Source organism: Botryllus schlosseri, chromosome 11 (genome assembly GCF_051294905.1).
Source record: "Botryllus schlosseri isolate E-star chromosome 11, Bs_hap1, whole genome shotgun sequence".
NCBI lineage: Eukaryota > Metazoa > Chordata > Ascidiacea > Stolidobranchia > Styelidae > Botryllus > Botryllus schlosseri.
The window spans coordinates 21604432-21622944 of NC_137246.1; the positions used below are offsets into that span (position 1 = coordinate 21604432).

Genomic DNA, 18513 nt, shown 5'->3' on the forward strand with positions numbered 1-18513 from the left:
TGTTAGTCCATGCACGTGATAGTTTGGCGAGGGGTAACGGCGGTTCCGTATTGCCACAGGGAGCTCCAGGGATTTGAATCCGCCAGATATTTTGCAACAAATTCAAGTAAAGGTCTTGAACGACAGTGCATGCCAGATCGGATTCCAAATTTATGTCGGAGGTGACACCGCGCTAATTTGCTTGGGTAAAATCGACCGAGACGTGGGTGCCTGTTTCGTAAGTAACCCATAACTACAATATGTTGTCCAATAGCAGTTGGTTATGAATATGAAATGTCCAGGGTGACTCTGGCGGACCACTGATATGCCAACACGGTGGAACGTGGGTACAATATGGAGTCGCGTCGTTTATTCTTCCGCCATGCGGATTCCGTTCATTCTACCAAAGAGTGTCTCTTCATATTGATATGATAGAAGACGGTACGCATTTTACAGATATTCTTTAGCTTGGTATATATAACGAAGTATAGCAGGGATTGTACAAAACTCTAACAGATTCTAGTTCGCGTGAACACGATACGTTAATCTTTTGAGAATGTTAGCCATGAACACGAACATTAACATGAACGTATGAGATTGATGTCTACGCAACTTTAGCTAACGTCATATCATGATCTTTATGCAATTTGTTGGTAAAGTTTTATTAGAATCAGGGGTTAGTATAATGCTCACAATGTCCCATGATTCGCACCTATTGTTGGGCTGTCCAGAGGATCTCCGGAACCAGAACTAAATTGCACCGATGGATCCATAAATGGCATCTGCGATTGCGTCTTGATGTCTCATTCTGCTACTGCGCGATATGATAGGCTTGTGATCTCAATGTCATATCGATGTAGTCGTGATAGAAGCGAGTCAATATGTTTTTCACAACCGCAATTTCATGTTAGTTCAGGCCAAATTCTCGAGATTCACCATATTGTTTTGCGATTTCTTCGGAATATCTGTTTTTGCTGCATGCCACGTTGATATCGCGGGTAATATAATTCAAATTTAAGGATATTTGATCGAGATGTTAAGATTATTGTGAAATTCTGCTCTATTTTGCAAAGTTTTGCTAGTGTAGGTAGAAGCTTTCGAAGTTTTGCGAACGTGAACCTCTGAACTATTAAATTCGAACACGGATCTTAGCCGAACGTTCTACTGCAGGCTGTTCATAAACGCACAACTCATATTCTATAGATGCATAATGGCTGAAGGTTTGAAACATAGTATTGGCTTCAAAACAACACGATCGTCGCATGACAAAGATCCACCACGCGACCGACTATTCTATCAGTAAATGGTGAAGCGTTCAAACGTGTTAATGGTTCACTTCGACATAAGCATAAAAAGTGTACCCTTACGTGTTTGGAAGTGGAATATGTTGAATATAAATCAACATAATATTAAAATTATTCTCAAATTACGGCTGATGCTGACGCAGGTCGCATGTGTTTCTCCGCCCTGATATGCGCTTACTGCAAAATAATATTTGATATATGGAAACTTACTCTTACCCGTAACTAGAATCCTAATTCGTTGTGTTCTACATCAGCATCGAACTGATCAACCAAATCCGTAATTCCCAAATCATAGCACCGAATATTCGAGAAGTTGACAGTTTATCCTCTTTTCATCAATTCAATTCAATTCAATTTATTGCTAATATTTTCGTCATTTCAATACACCACAAGACTGCGATACAATGGGAGATAGGAAGGTGTCGAAACGACTTGGAGTAGTCTTCGATATCAGACACTCACCTGGCCTGGGCGATATAAAAAAAGGACGTATGCACACTAGGGTTGTTCAAAAAAACTTTTTCTTCCAAATCTCACTCGCCTAATGACTAAATCGTCACGTTGTCTAAGACAACGATCCACACCAAATTTGACTCAATTCCAACCAGTAGAGGCCGTGCAATCTTGAATTGAAATTTTTAGTTTATTATTGAAAATTAAAAAAAAAATTCAAATTTTTCTGTCAAACCCCATGAAATTGTTGAGCCGTCTTCAAAGACGATGCAAAACAAATTTGAGTCAATTCCGACTTGTAGAAGCGGAGTTATTCGAGTTTTTCGTTGATAATTCTCGGATTATCCTTGGGCTGCTAGATTACGATATGATAAGTATAGTAAATGCTAGATTGCGAAACATCGGTTTCAAACGTTATGATGAGCAATATATATTGTGATGAAATATTTCATATCGGCGAAGGGCGACAATCCGGTGTGAACGGAATCACGTCAACCCGCTACCTAAATTATAGTCACCGATACTATCGTGAAATCATAATGGTTACTCCGTATCCACTGAGCGCGAAGCGCGACGAAATGTCTGAGCTTTACTCAACTTTCATGAAAACTAAATGTTGATACTCCTTGAAAACAGCACCAAAATTCCTCGGGCTATTTTCCTGATTGGAGGATTAAACTACTTCTACTTGACAAACTGAAAATAGCGACAAGTAAGTAAGTAGATCACAAAATATTACGAAGTAGAAGTAGAAGTAGCGAAAATCAGATCTAACTGAGTAAGTACCAGAAGTAGAGGAAAACTACTTGAGTACTTTGAAAAAGTAGAAGTACTTCGTTACTAACCACCTCTGCATATCGAACACTATTGTCAGCGTCACGCATGCTAAAAATACTCCCTCCATGAAAAGCCCAGAGGAAGAGAGAGCCGAACTCTAGAAAGATGACAGCAAAAAAAGACCAGAAAAGAGGACGCAAGTAAAGCGTAAAGACATTACGAAAATTACTGTGCGGGCGCAAATGACCCAAGTGTTTATAAGCGCCAATTGTGTTATTAAAACAAACGAATTCCTACCTAAGTCACGGTTCGTTGGCGATGACGTCGACAATAATTAAAATTCCATGGAGGTTTTGGATATCATACGGTCGGCAAGATATTGGTATATTTTGCCTAATTTATTAAAATTCATCAAACCTTTTCAACTTTTCTAATCTCTACTATGTCGGTACCACAGAGGAACAGTTTTAATTATTTCAATACGATTCCAAACTGTTTACTATTATGATGTCATATTCAGTTATTATCCAATACGCGACTCGTAATCCATGTTTGATGACGCATCAACTTCGCCAACATCCACTGTGGCACTTCAATCGGACATTAGGACATTTTGTAACGTATGATGTCTTATTTCTATACCACATCATTAGTTTTTTTACACCCTCCTGTAGTTAAGATGGTGTAATATATATTACTCTCTCTTTCCACTCTCTAAATGCCTATTTTTTGATTTACAGTGATACTATACGAAAAATTCTTACAAACATTATCCTTCATGTTTACAGTGATCAACGACTTACAAAGTAAGTATTTCAAAATACACCACTCAGACCTCTTTTGTGTTGCGACATTGGTTCTAATTGTCTTATTCCATAAAATGAAGTATGTTCTGAGCTGGATATTATCGACGACAAAGACGAAGGTGTGATTGTGCCTCCAATATTCGCTGGAGGATATTTAGACTCTACTCAGTGCAGCTGGCTTATACGCGGAGCACCGAACACCGTAAGTGTCGCCCTATCATAGGTTGACAAAATTTCGCCGTGGTATTGATGAACTTCCAATACCAATAATTGTACTGTAATGTAAACTAGAGTTCAATATCTTCGAAATCCAATTAACCGCAAACATCCATAACGCCTTGGTTAGGGTTGCATTTAAAACAAAAATAAATTCAAAACAAACATATTTACAGGACGTTTTTTATTGTTTTATTTTGTCATGACGTCACGAATATTTATTGGGTTGGCATTGACAATTGAAAATATAGGGTAAATATAGGGCCCCTTCGGCGTAAAGGACTTCCGACCACTGTCATCATAAGCAGACCAAAAATATCTTTAACCAGGACTACATCGCTATGCAGCATTTTTGCTGTCGGCGGTCATCATCATCGAAAGACCCATTCCGTGCCAGTGATCTATCTTCGCCCATGTGTTGTGTTGTGTTGTGTGATCTATCCCTGCCTATGTGTTGTGTTGTTTTGTGTGATATATGTTTGCCTATGTGTTGTGTTGTGTGATCTATGTTTGCCTATGTGTTGTGTTGTGTTGTGTGAACTATCTTTGCCTATGTTGTTGTTCTTGTTGTAGTTGTTGTTGTTGTTGTTGTTGTTGTTGTTGTTGGTGGTGCTGTTGTTAACCGCTTATCACCTGTTGGTATTTTGCACCACGGTCAATAATGGCGTAAAAAATGAAAAGCAGTCAATGATGGCGTAGCCTACGTATTGGATAGAAGACATAATTTTAAACATAGCATTTCAGCAAAACGAAAAAATATCAGGGCCTGAAAAAGGGAGGGGCAGTATATAACTAATTCTATATCCGAATGCACCTGATATGTGACCGGTTATTACCAGTTGTGATGTCGCAATTGAATGTTTTCAAGATCGTATGCAGTGGTGCTTTATTTAACTATATCGTGGATTTGCAGGTGATTACAATACGATTCGAGTTATTTGACTTGGAAGATTGCTCCTTCGATGTGTACGATTTTGTGGACATTTACGATGGCAACTCGACATCAGCCAGACAGGTACGACTTCTGGTTTTATAGTATAGTCCTGCGCCCCTCTATGTGCACAGTATAGGCCTACATGTTTGATGATATGGTATCGGATATTATCCCCAGGGTTGTAACCAAGTCACAAGGCTCCGAGTCACAAGTCAATTTCACTTTTATAATTTTGACTCGAGTCAAGTCGAGTCATTTTCAACTCACTACCGAGTCAAGTCCGAGACCAAGTCATCGATCAGAGGGTCGAGTCCGAGTCATGGTATTATGACTCGAGTCGAGTCCAAGTCAATGCGTTGACTGCTCAGTTCCCAGCTAAAATCTTGTTACACTCACTTTTTATAACTCTGTTTGGTGATTTTGAATGGTTCGCATTTATAATATACCAATTTTCCTCATTTTTAGCAGGTTCTGATCGCATTCTCACGTACTAGTACCCATAAACGAAATCCCAATAGGGTGGTTACTTCACTATTGTTCGAAATTACGATAAAATATCGGTCTTGGCCGTCTGCGTCTCGGGTCATATGACTTGGTTCGAGTCATGCGCAATGACTCGAGTCCAAGTCGAGTCAATACACAGACTGACTCGAGTCGAGTCGAGTCATTTCCAAATTTTGAGAAAATGACTCGAGTCAAGTCGAGTCATCAGAAAATCGTGACTCGAGTCCGACTCGATTCGAGTCATGACTCGAGTCATTACAACCCAGATTATCCCAAACTATAGACAACTCTATGACATGGGCAAAGTGTTGATTCCTATTCAGCAATCCAAATAATTGACCTCTGAAGCTTCATGTCTTATACGGGGTTCGAACGCGAGTAGCACATTTTCTAGCTTACGCAAGGATATTATACCTGCAAATGCCCTCAATATTGATTTACGGTAAGCTTTTTATTGCAACGTAATTGAGGTTTACGACACGTTCCTGTGTGGGAGCGCGGAGAGCATCAGGGGATTTGAGTCCAGCTCAAATGAAGTTCTTATCACCTTTCTCTCGGACGGCTCTACTAATGGTCAGGGATTCAAAATCAATTGGAATATTGTAGGTGAGTTCATGGTTCCCAAGCGGGTCAGCTATGTATTATTTCAACTTCAAGATTTTTCTTCGCGAGATTTACTGAACAGTCAGCTGTAGATTCTCTCAACGCCATCCGCAAATACATATAATTTAACGAACGAAGTTCAGATCTCCAGTTAACTACGCGCAGTTCGCTGCAATTTATGAAACAAGGTGTTTGTTTGTTTTATTCACACATATACAGTGGCGCAAGCCTATATGGTCATTTGCGCCACGACATTAATTTCAGTAATTTCAGTCCTTTGCCTCTGTAATGTTTCGGACGACTTCCATTCTCGCTCTCTTCCATCATCGGTCACGCTCGTTTTTCATGCGCCCATATCTTGCACTTTGCTGCCGACTTTTGGCTCGGCTCACCTTCACTCTGCTCTGGGCTTTGGAAACACTGCTACCGCAGTGAGGTCAGCCCAGAGAAACCTCCGACACATAGTAGTTAGTCCGAACCGGGATTCGAACCACCGCCGTTGGTGTCGTGACGCTGGCGCTTAACCAACTGCGCCACTCGCTTTCCCGAAACAAGGTGTATTCACGTTGATAGTGACACTTTGGATGCTTCGGTGTATACTATGTACAATCATCAAATCTTGTTGACTAAAAGACCACCACGCGTGATTGTATGTAGTAGAGCCCAATGATATGTAAATCTGTATAGTTAAAGTAACCTCACTAGCAGAATACCTTTTTTGAATAACATCTATTTTTCGCGCAAAAAACATTCCACGTTGATCTCGAAACTACATCTAATAAATTTGATAGCGCTTACCGGCGATTGGATGATGAAGTCTACCATCTCGTCCCAATCTACCTTGCAATAGTAATTACTTCAGTAATGTAGATCTTCGTACCCTTCAAAAAATTTTGCGATTTTTAATTTTTTTTTTATTTTACCATGCGTTTTTTTGTAATTAGGTATAAATCGCGGGAATCACAACGACTTGTGTATCACCGATGACTGCCTCACAAAAACGATACAAATCTACCAATAAACTAATCCACTGGAAAAGAAATGGGTGATAGCAAAATGCAAGTATATAATCTGAGTTGTAATCAGAGGTGGTTACCTAAAATACTATCTATTCCAGGCCCCAGGTTTTGGCTAAAAGAATGAAACTCTGAAGTTGTAGAAGTATTCTAAAATCAAAACCCTACTGGACTACTTCCAGCAGTAAAAGCACTTTGTTACTTACCCTCTCTGCTTTTAATAACAGTGATTTTGAAGTCTACAAAATCGACAGAACTTCAGGGTTGGATCGTAAGGCTTTGGTAGCTATCAAAATCGACACAGTGCGCATATCAAATAGACACAGATTGATCCAGTAAACATATTGGGTTTCGGTAGAATTCATTGCGCAAATTGATTGCGAGCAACCCTAATTCCACGTCATTTCAGAGGACTGCACGCCCGATCAATTCCGCTGCTGGAGCGGCGAATCTTGCCTCGACGGCGCCCTACAATGCGACGGAAAGTCGGACTGCGCCGATGAGAGCGACGAAAAAGAATGCGGTGAGTAGCCCTGGCTAATGGTACCGTGACATGTTCGTGATACATTTTGCAATGCGCATTTTAGTGATTGTCGACGGGGAGTGCGGAAAACAAGACATCGCCCCCGAATTTTTGTGGGTATGTATTCGAGCGAACTGAATCTCTCATCCGCAAGTCGTGAGATTGTCTTTAAACCGACTCTCTTATTTGTAGCACGCAAGAATCGTCGGCGGACACTTGGCGAAAAACGGTTCGTGGCCGTTCATTGCGCAAATAGAAAACGCTTTTCTTGAAGACTTCTTGTGCGCCGGTACCATCGTCAACGATCGATGGGTTCTCACGACCGCTGCTTGCGTGGACTCGCACATTGCGTAAGTATGTGTATGTTGTATGCTACTCAAGTAGAAGCTGAAGTAACATCGTACATTTTTAATCTATATAAGTGGAAATAGAAACTGAAATCGCTGGAACATATTCAAGTAAGTGGTTTTTAAAGTATATTTGGTCGCCAGTGGCTATAACTTTCCAAATCGCAAGATGCATTTTCGCGCCTAACGCAAAAGGACTAATGAATAACACTACATACAAATAGGAACAGTCGTCCAAAGTCTATTCAGTTATACAAAGTCCACATATACGAGATATAAACAGAAAAATATCTACATGTAGACTGATGGATTTACAGACGCAGATTATGACAAGACCATATTGGAGATAGTTACGCAACCTCAATTTAAACTTGGGTTCAAGTTCAGAAAATCACTCTCAATAACTCTACATTCGAGGATGGTATTACGTAAAACCTCACCGTGCGAAAAATGCATGGAATTAAAATACGAGTTAGGAAATGTTGCAATTGTTACGGAGGCATCGAATTGATATGACAGATGACTGATGCGTAACAGACTTATTGCTTGACGTGGTACAACATAATCTGATCAAATGTAGTAATTTGTTATTAAGGCATAAATGATCGTTCTCTTAACGAAAACCACGCAAATAAATAATAAAGGGATGCGATTTGGAAATGTGGCGATCGAGTTACGAATCAGTACCATTCTTGGCAATTTTCAGGGTTGATCTCCTCGTGACAGTGGGTACCGTTTCTTTCCTTCCGTCGGACGTTATGAAGTACGACGTCGAGTTAATCAGTCGACCCCGAGAGTAAGTGACAGCATATATTCGATCAGCATCTCGACAAGTGACGTGAGCTTATGGGGCAACCGTTTCAGGTCAATTTTAACGCATCCGGAAGGAGCTGGTCTTCTGAAACTTTCAAAAAACATCGCGTTTTCTTCTTTCGTGCAACCGGCATGCATAGCCATCGCTGGCCTGACAAATGAACCTGAACCGGGTGAATTCTGCGTTGTACTGGGATGGGGCTCCAGACGTGAGTGATTCGTGAAATGAAATTATTCGATATAGCTGTAGACCAGTGGTTCCCAAAGTGGGCGCCAGCGCCCCCCTGGGGGCGTTCGCGTGCGTCAAGGGGGCGCTGGCCATGAAATGGGCGATTGGGGGTCGCTGGCTAGAAAATTGGGCGGTAGGGGGGCGCTGAGAGCAAATGCGGGCGGTGTAGAATTAAAAGGCAACTGCTGCATATAGTGTTGAAACGATTAATTATTAAAGCAGCTAGATTCGCAGTAAAAATGCATAATAGATTCAGTAAGGGCAATTTAGGGTTCTCCGTCTATTTATTCAGCTGTACCGGAAAAGTCCATTGTTGAACTACGAAGTATAATTGAACAATTATTGCTCCCTGCAAGATGTGATGGCTTTTTAAGAGAAACTGTCTTGCGTGATTTTATTATCTGTTTCAAACGATCGTGGATTTTCCACAGCGCTGTCACCGTGACCTTCGACACGGTGTTATGGTTGCGTGAAACGACATCACTCCTAATTGACTGTCGTATTTCTCAAATTTAAGGTTAGAATATATCCGTTCTTAGTAATGATGAACATGGCACTGTCCGTATTTGGTGACAAGTCAGCAGGGTTGTAACCAAGTCACAAAGCACCGAGTCACAAGTCAATCTCAGTTCTATGGTTTTGACTCGAGTCAAGTCGAGTCATTTTCAATTCACCACCGAGTCAAGTCCGAGTCCAAGTCAGCGAAAAGAGAGTCGAGCCCGAGTCACGGTATTATGACTCGAGTCGAGTCCAAGTCATTGTGTTGACTGATCAGTTTCCTGTTAATTTCTTGTTAAACCTATCTTTTATAACTCTTTTTGGTGATATCGACTGGTTCGCATTAATAATGTACTAATTTTCATCGCTTTTAGCAGTTTCTGGTCGCATTTTCAAGTACCAGTACCAATAAACGAAATCCCAATATTGTGTTTACTATTCTTCGAAATTACAATGAAATGTTGGTCTTGGTCGTCTTCGTCTCGAGTCATATGACTTGGCTCGAGTCATGCGCAACGACTCGAGTACAAGTCGAGTCAATACACATATTGACTCGAGTCGAGTCGAGTCATTTCCGTATTTTGGGAAAATGACTCAAGTCGAGTCATCAGAAAATCGTGACTCGAGTCGGACTCGAGTCGAGTCATGACTCGAGTCATTACAACCAGCTGCAAGTCAGTGATAATTCACCGGAATTTTGCGACACATCAACTGTTTCAATTCACAAGCTTGCTTTGAGTTACCGGTCCAGCTCGAACACCTGATTTTGAAGGAGAAACATGAGTCAATCAACTCACAAAATTACACGAGGATGGTGATTTGGTTCCAGGATATATTCCAATTAGAAATTCCTCACCGGATAATCAATCCATTCTGTGTAGTTTCCGGGCACAAAATGTTAGAGCAGCTGATTACATTGTAGTTATAGGGTTACCATACGTCCTCTTTTAACGGGATTTGTCCTCATTATTGAGTTTTTTAAAAGTTTCCTTGGATGACGCCTAAATGTCCTCTTTTTTGAGAATTTGTACTCTTTTTTTAATATTATGGTTAAATGTACGTGGAAATTGAACTGAGATATAGGAAATCAGCGCTCGAGTAACGGTCTGGGGGGTTTTTCTGGACCTGAGCCGGACAAATGACTTCTTTTTTTAGTCGACCAGCCACTAACTCGGAAAAAATTTACAATTTTTTCCCGATTTTACTCCAGTATTGTAAGTCTGGAAATTTTTAAAAAGCGTCCTCCTTTCAGATGCCCAAAATATGGTAACCCTAATTGTAGTGTAGAACAATTTTGATTTGAACCAAAAATTAAATATCTCCAATCAAGCGTTCTGGATGCACAATTGAATAAAAAATAAACACTCTCACTGGAGTCGGGCTGGCTTTCTCGCCATTGCCCTTCCCCGCTCATTTCATAGAACGTGTTCTCAGCGCCGTGACCAAGTCCCTGACTCACAACAGAAACCGACTTGCCAGTGGGCCTACATGAAGTGAACACTGGAGATTTTAGACTGATATTGTTCTTATCAAAACTCAAACTCATTATGACGAGCATGATGATAATAATACACCAACTCATCTGTCTCATTACTAGCTGTAATAAATGCAGAACAACATTCGTTTTACGATTTAGGCGTGGTGAGGGGGGGGTGTCGGGGGGGCGGTGGCACTTATTTCGTTGTCCAGGGGGGCGGTAGCTCAAAAAAGTTTGGGAGACACTGCTGTAGACCGTCAAGCGCGAATTCCATTGAAATTTCGACAACCGTTATTCTTTTGTTACACGTGTTCGTATGCGAAATCCATCAAACAAGAATTCGTTTTGTCCCAAGTACATCTCTGAAACGGGCTATACTTGCTTGGGTTGCCGAACAGATACCGGTATAGTTGCCAATCCCTATTTGGGCCGCGCTAGGTCAGATTTTTGCGTTGTGAGATTTCCCAAACTATGCAATTTTAAGAACATATTTTAATATTCTTCTTTTGGACCTGTGCGTGTCATACATACAGTTGTCTCTGGCCGCATGCGCACGCCTATGAACATAATATGTTACCATATAAAAATTGTGATTTTAGTCTCCGAGCGCCTTGAATCCGGGCCCTTGCGACAAGCTCAAGTGCCCATACAGCACGAAGACGTATGCGCCGCTTCTCGTCCGTATGGAGATGCCAACACAACATTCTGCAGCGGCGACAGTATAAACGGCGGTGTGGGCACATGTGCGGTAAGTTCGAGCTCAACACTGGCGTGGTTGAATGTGATTTAGAAATTCTCTTTCTCGAACAGTCCGATCGTGGCGGGCCAGTTATGTGCTTTCGAGACAACGTCTGGGTACAATTCGGAATTGTCGTCCGTCCGTCGTGCGCGGAATTCGGAGTTTTCGATTTTTATACCAGGGTTTCGTATTATACCGACTGGATAGAAGACAGTGAGTATATATAGCGGTGGTTCTTCACTCAGTGATTACTGACCGTTACATTCGGTCCCAAGGGCGAACATAGAGATGATAGGCGGCGTATTGTTGACGAATATCGTCTAGTTCACCCATGTCCACCATAACGTATTAAAGGTGCACATCCGGGTAAACTGCAGGACTTATGTACGTGATTTAACGTTGCCAAACATCTTGATTATTGGGTATCCTTCCTTACCCAAGTAAAAAATACGCATGATTTATAGAAATGGGCATTTCAGCGTCGGCCATTACCGCGCCACTTCGCACCAAGACATATGGAGTTTTATGCCATGTAACATGCGAATGCGAGAAGTGTGCCCGAACGATCGGCAGCGAGAAAACCTTGGCCGAAAAGGACTGCCGTTATGCTGGCCGAATACTTCGATAGATACACATATGTGTAATTGTCCATAGGTGTCCAAATGGCTGGCGCCTAATGTTCCTGTCCTGACAATCTGAACCCCACAAGACAAATGCCAACCCGCGGAGAAGTATTTTTTGCCAGTGAAGAAATTTGAAATTGTTTTCATCTTTTAGTTTAGTACGTTTGGGCGATTTCAATGTCTTTTGACATAGCCGACAGGAGTTCACGAAATAACATCATGTAACGAAGTCACTATACCTAAGGGTCTGCCCGAATATGTTTGATTATTATTTACGGGCTCTACATTTTCCAAGACACCTCACTTAGCTCTACCGGAAGATATTATTACGTGTGCAGAGAGGGGATAGCATTTTGGTATAGCAATATCTATATATGCAATTCCCGATCGGATTGACCGCTTCAACCATGAATTAGAGAAAATGTGCTGCTTACAAGAGACATTCAGGGTCTTGCTAGCATTCCTGGATTGCTTGACTAGTCATTATAAGCCGATGCTAAGAATCTGTCATAACCCCATAACCGCGAGTATTCTATACTAATACAGGGCGATGTGTGCGTGTAATGGAAAGTTCTGTGTCTTCAAAGCGACCTGAATATATACATGCGTATAAGTGTATATGTATACTAATTCATCATTGGTTATTCAAAGTTTCATCTTCTGTTAGCTATAAAAATGACGCTGCCTAAGCATACTGTTGACGACACCACCGTGACGCCGATATATACGAATTCGACTACACATTCCGCTGCCAATACGTTATCGACCACCTCGATCTCGACGACGAATACATCACATACCGGTGAGATATTATTACTAGCATATATTACTCTAGGTTTAACTAGAGAAAAGGTTATGATGAATATACACTGAACTAAAATATGACCAACGCACTGAAGTTGTGCTAATTCAAATGGAAAAGGGCACAAACACCGGCACATTTCTTTGACACAGTTATATCAATATCTCACTTGATGCGCCGCTCCAATGATAAAAACTGTTTACATAATATGTTCTATTGCGTCGGCAAATCAAATTATGCATCTTACATGATATAGATATGATGAAATGCTACGATGTATTTGTTCATATTTCAAAGATTTCTCGGAATGGATGTTATTACCGTGTGTCACGATTTGTCGCTGTTATTTGTTTTTTAAATAAATATGGTTATTTTATTTATTGTCGTGAATTACAGTAACCGCCACCGATGAAAGTACGTCATCACCTGCCGGTGAAGTAACCCAATCGACACATAATGTTACAGGTAAGCCTTTTTCACAGCTTAACGCTTGTTTAGTGTAGTCCGTACTTAAGCCCAAATATCCTGAAACAATGATCTCCAAACATATACAGACGTATTATATAGTGTCTACCGTATATATAGTATATCAGTAATTGTGTGATATTGTAGACCTCTCTCCGGAAAAATTTTGGCGAAGAATTTTCCATGCCATGGCCGTATAATCAACACAATGACATTACAATGTATCTAATCGAAATTATTGAATTTAATTTTTATATTTTAGTGGCGTCAACCACCTCAGCAGCTATCACAGCATTTCCACTGCACGTTCTACCGCTGACGATTCTATTGGTGACGATTAATTCATTGGTCGAAGGATGTTGAATCGTAAACGTTGCGCATTCGTATCCAATCAAGAACTAATTTTTACTTGAATTACCAAACACAACACCGTAGCTATAGGCCAGGCCTATTTTGCGAATTTCATAAGAATATTACCTACTAATAATATAATCTGTGAAATAGCCACGGCAGGGGGCGAACGACACTTTTTTAATCCTTATGTCCATTGGTTAATTGTAATATCCCTTAGTCTTGATATACCTACTTCTTGCCATATTTACTCGTTTACAACTCCACTGGGTGGCGACTGATAAGACCTTCCGGTCCCCCGTCGTCTCCCAATTCATACCGATTTACATGTTGTGGTTGTTGCTGAGATGAGTAAAACATACTGACTAGCTGACCCTTCCTAATTTTCTATCGGCTCATTACCGCGTCATATTTACTCCCTACGTAACATTGTAACACTGGATGTGTGACGTCATGTCATTGTTCATAAATTTCGCCCCTATGAATATAATAGCTCATGTGCTGCAGCACGTATTAATGCCGTGAAACAGTGGCGGCTCGTGACAATATCGGGTGGTGGGGCAAGGGCTGCAAGCGACTTTTTATCAAGATGACGTCACAATGGCGTTTTCCAACGTAAACAAGTAACTTAATGATGGTACGGTAACATGAATTTCCCGGCAACAGTGATTTTAACGTATGTGCCACGAGAGGTCCGCTGGTGAGCTGTGACTTGAAGTGTGGTAACTGCGTAAACGGCGTACGGAACAAAGATTCAACACGGTTCATGTTCGCATTAGACCTGACTAATTATCTGCAGAAATGGAAATGACTATAACTCGAGAGATAGCGTAAGCCTAATTGGAAAGGTCAACGAATTCGGACAGATACGCAATTGTTATCTCAAAGATTGGGCCTGTCCTATTGAATCCAAAACATCATTGTAAAGGACTAAGAATAGCAGCCTCGGAAATTTGGTCTCGGTACAGCATAAGAGATTTTGGCCTTGAGACTGGAGACTGTAACACGACACATACGTTTTTATTACTGTCTTATAGGTCTGCTGCGAAATCGCCTTTGAAAAAATATATTACCGAATACGTGGATGAAAGCCTTAAACTTGGTACACTGTTACATGACATTATCGAGAAGTGGCCTCATGGCCCTTTTCGGTATGGTACACTGTCAAAATTAATGCGAACAGACCAACACCGAATTTTGCGTAAAATTTACTGAGGAATAGGCTGATCAAGTGACGAGGGGTTGTACGCAAATGGCTTGAAGGCCACAATTTCACGGTGAAATTGACATTGGAGAATATACGATCAAAGTAAATATTTGAATGCAAACTGAGAATGATATCATCATCTCACTTAACGTTACCGCAGATACACCGTGTTTTTGCGTGAAATCCGCAATGTGTTGTAGGCTAAAGTGTCAGATCGGAGCACATCTTTACCATACTCGACCTTGATAACGAAATTACTGCCCTAATCATTGAGTGTCAACCTTGAGACTTGGCACAGCGTTCGATACTAAAATCAAGACATACCGTGCAAAAGCTTATGACGGATCTAGGTAAGGAGCATCGTTAAAATCAATAGAGACCAATACCGGCTTTGCGTATAATCTGTTAGCGATAAATGACGAGTCAGCTCTCACTCGAATTAGGAAACGAAATTACCACTAACACAGTTCAGTGACAAACTTAAAACTTGGTACAGCGTTCGATACTAACATTAAGACTTACCGTGCCAAATGTCATAACCGATCTCAGTATTGAACACCGTCAAAACCAATGGATACCAATACCGGCTTTTGAGTAAAATCTGTTTGCGATACATGACGGATCAGCACACACTCAACTTCGGAAACGGAATTACTATACCCTAAACTTTAAGTAGAAACCCTGAAACTTAGGGCAGTGTTAAATACCACCATCACGACATGACATAACAAGTTTCAAGAGTTTTCATGGTGTGAAACCCCATTAAAATCGACCTATACCAACAAAGGTCGACTAAACGCATATGACGGTAACTGAGTTCAGCTATAGATACGATTGTTACATCACACCTTAAGGGCACAGAGCTATCGTGCCCCGGTTGCTCGGTAATTTTATGAATAGGAGAGAGTAAATCACCGTTTCTTTATTATGCGCGGTTTTGAGAGAATAGACAGTGAAAGCTTGTTATGAGCGCTACCGGGGCAAGCCCCGGCTAGGCATTCGCAAAGCGAAAACACAGAAGAGAATTTGATTTTCGCATAGACTTCGCTATATATGGGCATTTACAAGCGAAAGGACAAGAAGTATACGATTTTCGCTGTGATTTCGGTTTATATAGATAGGTGTGCGTCTATAAATGGTAAAGAATTGTTATTGAACAGAATTTTAGGTGGGGCAATGCCCCAGTTGCCCTATAGGACGAGCCGCCACTGCCGTGAAATATATGATCTACATTATACCAAGCTCTAGGGTTGGATTATCCGGATAACGGTTAACCGGTTAACCGGTTAACCGCGGGTATTTTCACTATCTGATATCCGGATATTTTTCTGCCGGTTAACCGGATAAAAAAGAATCGTTGCTAATGCATTTTACACGTTTTAGTAAGCTTCAATAAGTCGTATTCAGTGTTGGCGCGGCCGATTAACGAGAAACGTGTTGCCAATTAGCGAGATGCGTCTGTACACATTGCACAATGTAATGTGACGCGATCTCCTGCTGAGAAGATCGTTTAATTAGGTCATTGATTGCCGCGCGCTCGGCTATCGTCTCTGGCCTGATTTATCGCGTCTTCAACAAGCCGATAGTTCTACTGGATTGAAGAATCGCATCTGCAATAGGCCATGTGCAGTGTACACACTATTCCATCGCTGGCCTGCACAATCGCATCTTCATTGGCTTGGTGCTCACGATATTATCGTTGACCTACACAGTCGCATCTGCAATAGGCCTACGAACGATATAATCGCTGGCCTAACCCTCTCGGACCCAGCATGCATCGGCTCCTATCTCTCGATGGCTTGTTGACGATATGCCGTTAAGTGTATTCTAATTAGTGATTCTGAGAGTGACACCGCGAAACTGACTGACATCGAATGCTCGCAAAAATGTGCGTGCGTGCAAGCGTAATTGATTTCCGGTGATGATTAATTCGAAAAAAATCGAAACCCCCTGATTTTATTTCAATCCCCCTACATTTTCGGCTGGCTGCGTGCCTGATCACGTGAATTAGAGCGAGGTATCATGTTGGCATCAATTCCAGTATCAGCTAGTCGTCCTTCTAGTACTCCAAACCTAAACATAAGGATGGTCAAAAGGATGTAAAGCCGTTGAAGTTTCCGGCGTACGACCTGCCAACCTTTTGACTCTCTACGAAGCGCTGCTTTCTATTCAACCCACTTCTGTGGAAGCTGAAAAAGCATTCAATGAACGTGGACTCTTTGTTACAAAATTCCGGTCCCGCCTACAGGATCCCACAATTGATGCATCTGTTCTTCATAAAGAGGGCATTGCAGAAGCAGTGAACATTAAATTTGCGTGGTTTTTCTCGTATTCGCTCATACTGCGCGCGTAGGTAGGTACTCTACAATAACACAGTGTAATGATTTTGCGATTCGTTTTACATGCAGACCTAATGAAATCGATTGTCTCACTTAGCAGTTATTATCCGGTTAACCGGTTAGATAAATTCGAAAATATCCGGATATATCCGTTATCCGGATAGTAAAAATTATTGATATCCGAACTAACCCTACCAAGCTCTGTACTGTCATCGTGAATATAGCAAATTTTCTTGTGTTCCGTTCAATGATAAAAAAAAATCAATTCTGAGCTTCTATGCTTATTATGTGCTTGAACCGCCTTCACACCTATCTTGATACTCGTTGTAAAGCGCATTCCACTGACCCACACGTTTCTGCTTCGCGTATAGACCTACGACATAGGTTACCATACTATTCTCGATCTGCGAATATACTGTACTTTGTAATGAGTTGAACACAAATGAGACTTACAGCATATTACCGACCTTTGCCGACACCTCAGTATGATATCCGCGTGGTAGAAATTTCACTTTGTTTTGCTGCTGATTTATGCAAAATGGCCAGGCCACGCACACACGTTATCCGGGATGATTCAGCTAATATCTGAGGAGATTTTTGATATGTTTAAGCAAGTAATGTGTAGATTTATTATAATAAATAAACGTTTTGTTTCCTATATTTTTGTTCAATATCTCCATGTTATCACCTTTGTTGATATGTCGGTGTATCCGAGTGGCAGTGGCAGTCATTTCGCAATATATTGCTGGTGATATATAGAATAGTTATAGTCATGGTCACTTGTTCAGTGATCACGCACACACGTTACATTGGTTACTCAGCCACTCTAAGCAGAGTTTATGTGTAATTATCCGGGAGACTTTTGAACTATTGCAGCAAACAATGCGTAGATTTAATAAAGTCTATTCGTCTAATCTTTTGTTCAATATCCCCAGGTATCAATCATATCATATGTTGTAGGGCACGAGGTAACATTTTGGAATTTTGTAACTGGTCTGGTCTGCGAGCGATCTCATGATTCGAATCCGGCCAGCGACTCAATTTGATTTTGACACCACTGCTGTATTCGGAACGTTGCACATTAGGATCGTTCTGATTTTAAACATTGTTAGGATACTACAGCCTTACACTTCCAAAAAACAATTTACAATCGATTAGGGTTATTTTCAACGTGATCTTCCTTCCCCACAAAGCCCCCAAAGATCAGAAGCCAATTCTTCTTATTTTGGGGATTCCCGGGACTGTTTACCATGATCTTATTACCAAGCACTGCTCCGCGGGGATGACTGCGTCGCATGTGGTGGACTACGTCGCTTTAGTGTAGTTTGCAGTTGAAAACGGCTGTCTAGGGGTGGGAAATATCGCTTTGGTATATCTTTATGGACTACGGTTACCATATTTAGGAATCTGGAAAAGGAGGACACTTTTTACAAATCGCCCAAGTCAGATTACTACTATAAGGTCATATATGTCCATTAGGGGTATTCAAAAATCACATTTTTTCTCAA

The 18513-nt window shown here is 41.1% G+C and overlaps 1 protein-coding gene across 3 annotated transcripts in view; it reads left to right on the top strand.

Moving 5' to 3' along the window:
* LOC145450189 (transmembrane protease serine 9-like) overlaps positions 1–18513 on the top strand; it is a 163824-nt gene that overhangs the window by 26077 nt on the left and 119234 nt on the right. Inside the window, exons 27-42 of one of the 3 annotated variants that reach the window (XR_013918448.1) lie at positions 60–217; positions 282–420; positions 3302–3319; positions 3400–3521; positions 4449–4550; positions 5444–5579; positions 7002–7115; positions 7180–7232; positions 7308–7465; positions 8169–8258; positions 8327–8484; positions 11079–11227; positions 11290–11431; positions 12509–12643; positions 13040–13108; positions 13371–13988. Coding sequence is in view for 2 of the 3 variants with exons in the window: in XM_080328694.1 (XP_080184820.1) it covers positions 60–217; positions 282–420; positions 3302–3319; positions 3400–3521; positions 4449–4550; positions 5444–5579; positions 7002–7115; positions 7180–7232; positions 7308–7465; positions 8169–8258 (1090 nt within the window). In the remaining variant the exon portion in view is untranslated. The remainder of the gene's footprint in view (positions 1–59; positions 218–281; positions 421–3301; positions 3320–3399; positions 3522–4448; positions 4551–5443; positions 5580–7001; positions 7116–7179; positions 7233–7307; positions 7466–8168; positions 8259–8326; positions 8485–11078; positions 11228–11289; positions 11432–12508; positions 12644–13039; positions 13109–13370; positions 13989–18513) is intronic. The other 2 variants (XM_080328694.1, XM_080328695.1) reach the window with 2 other exon arrangements.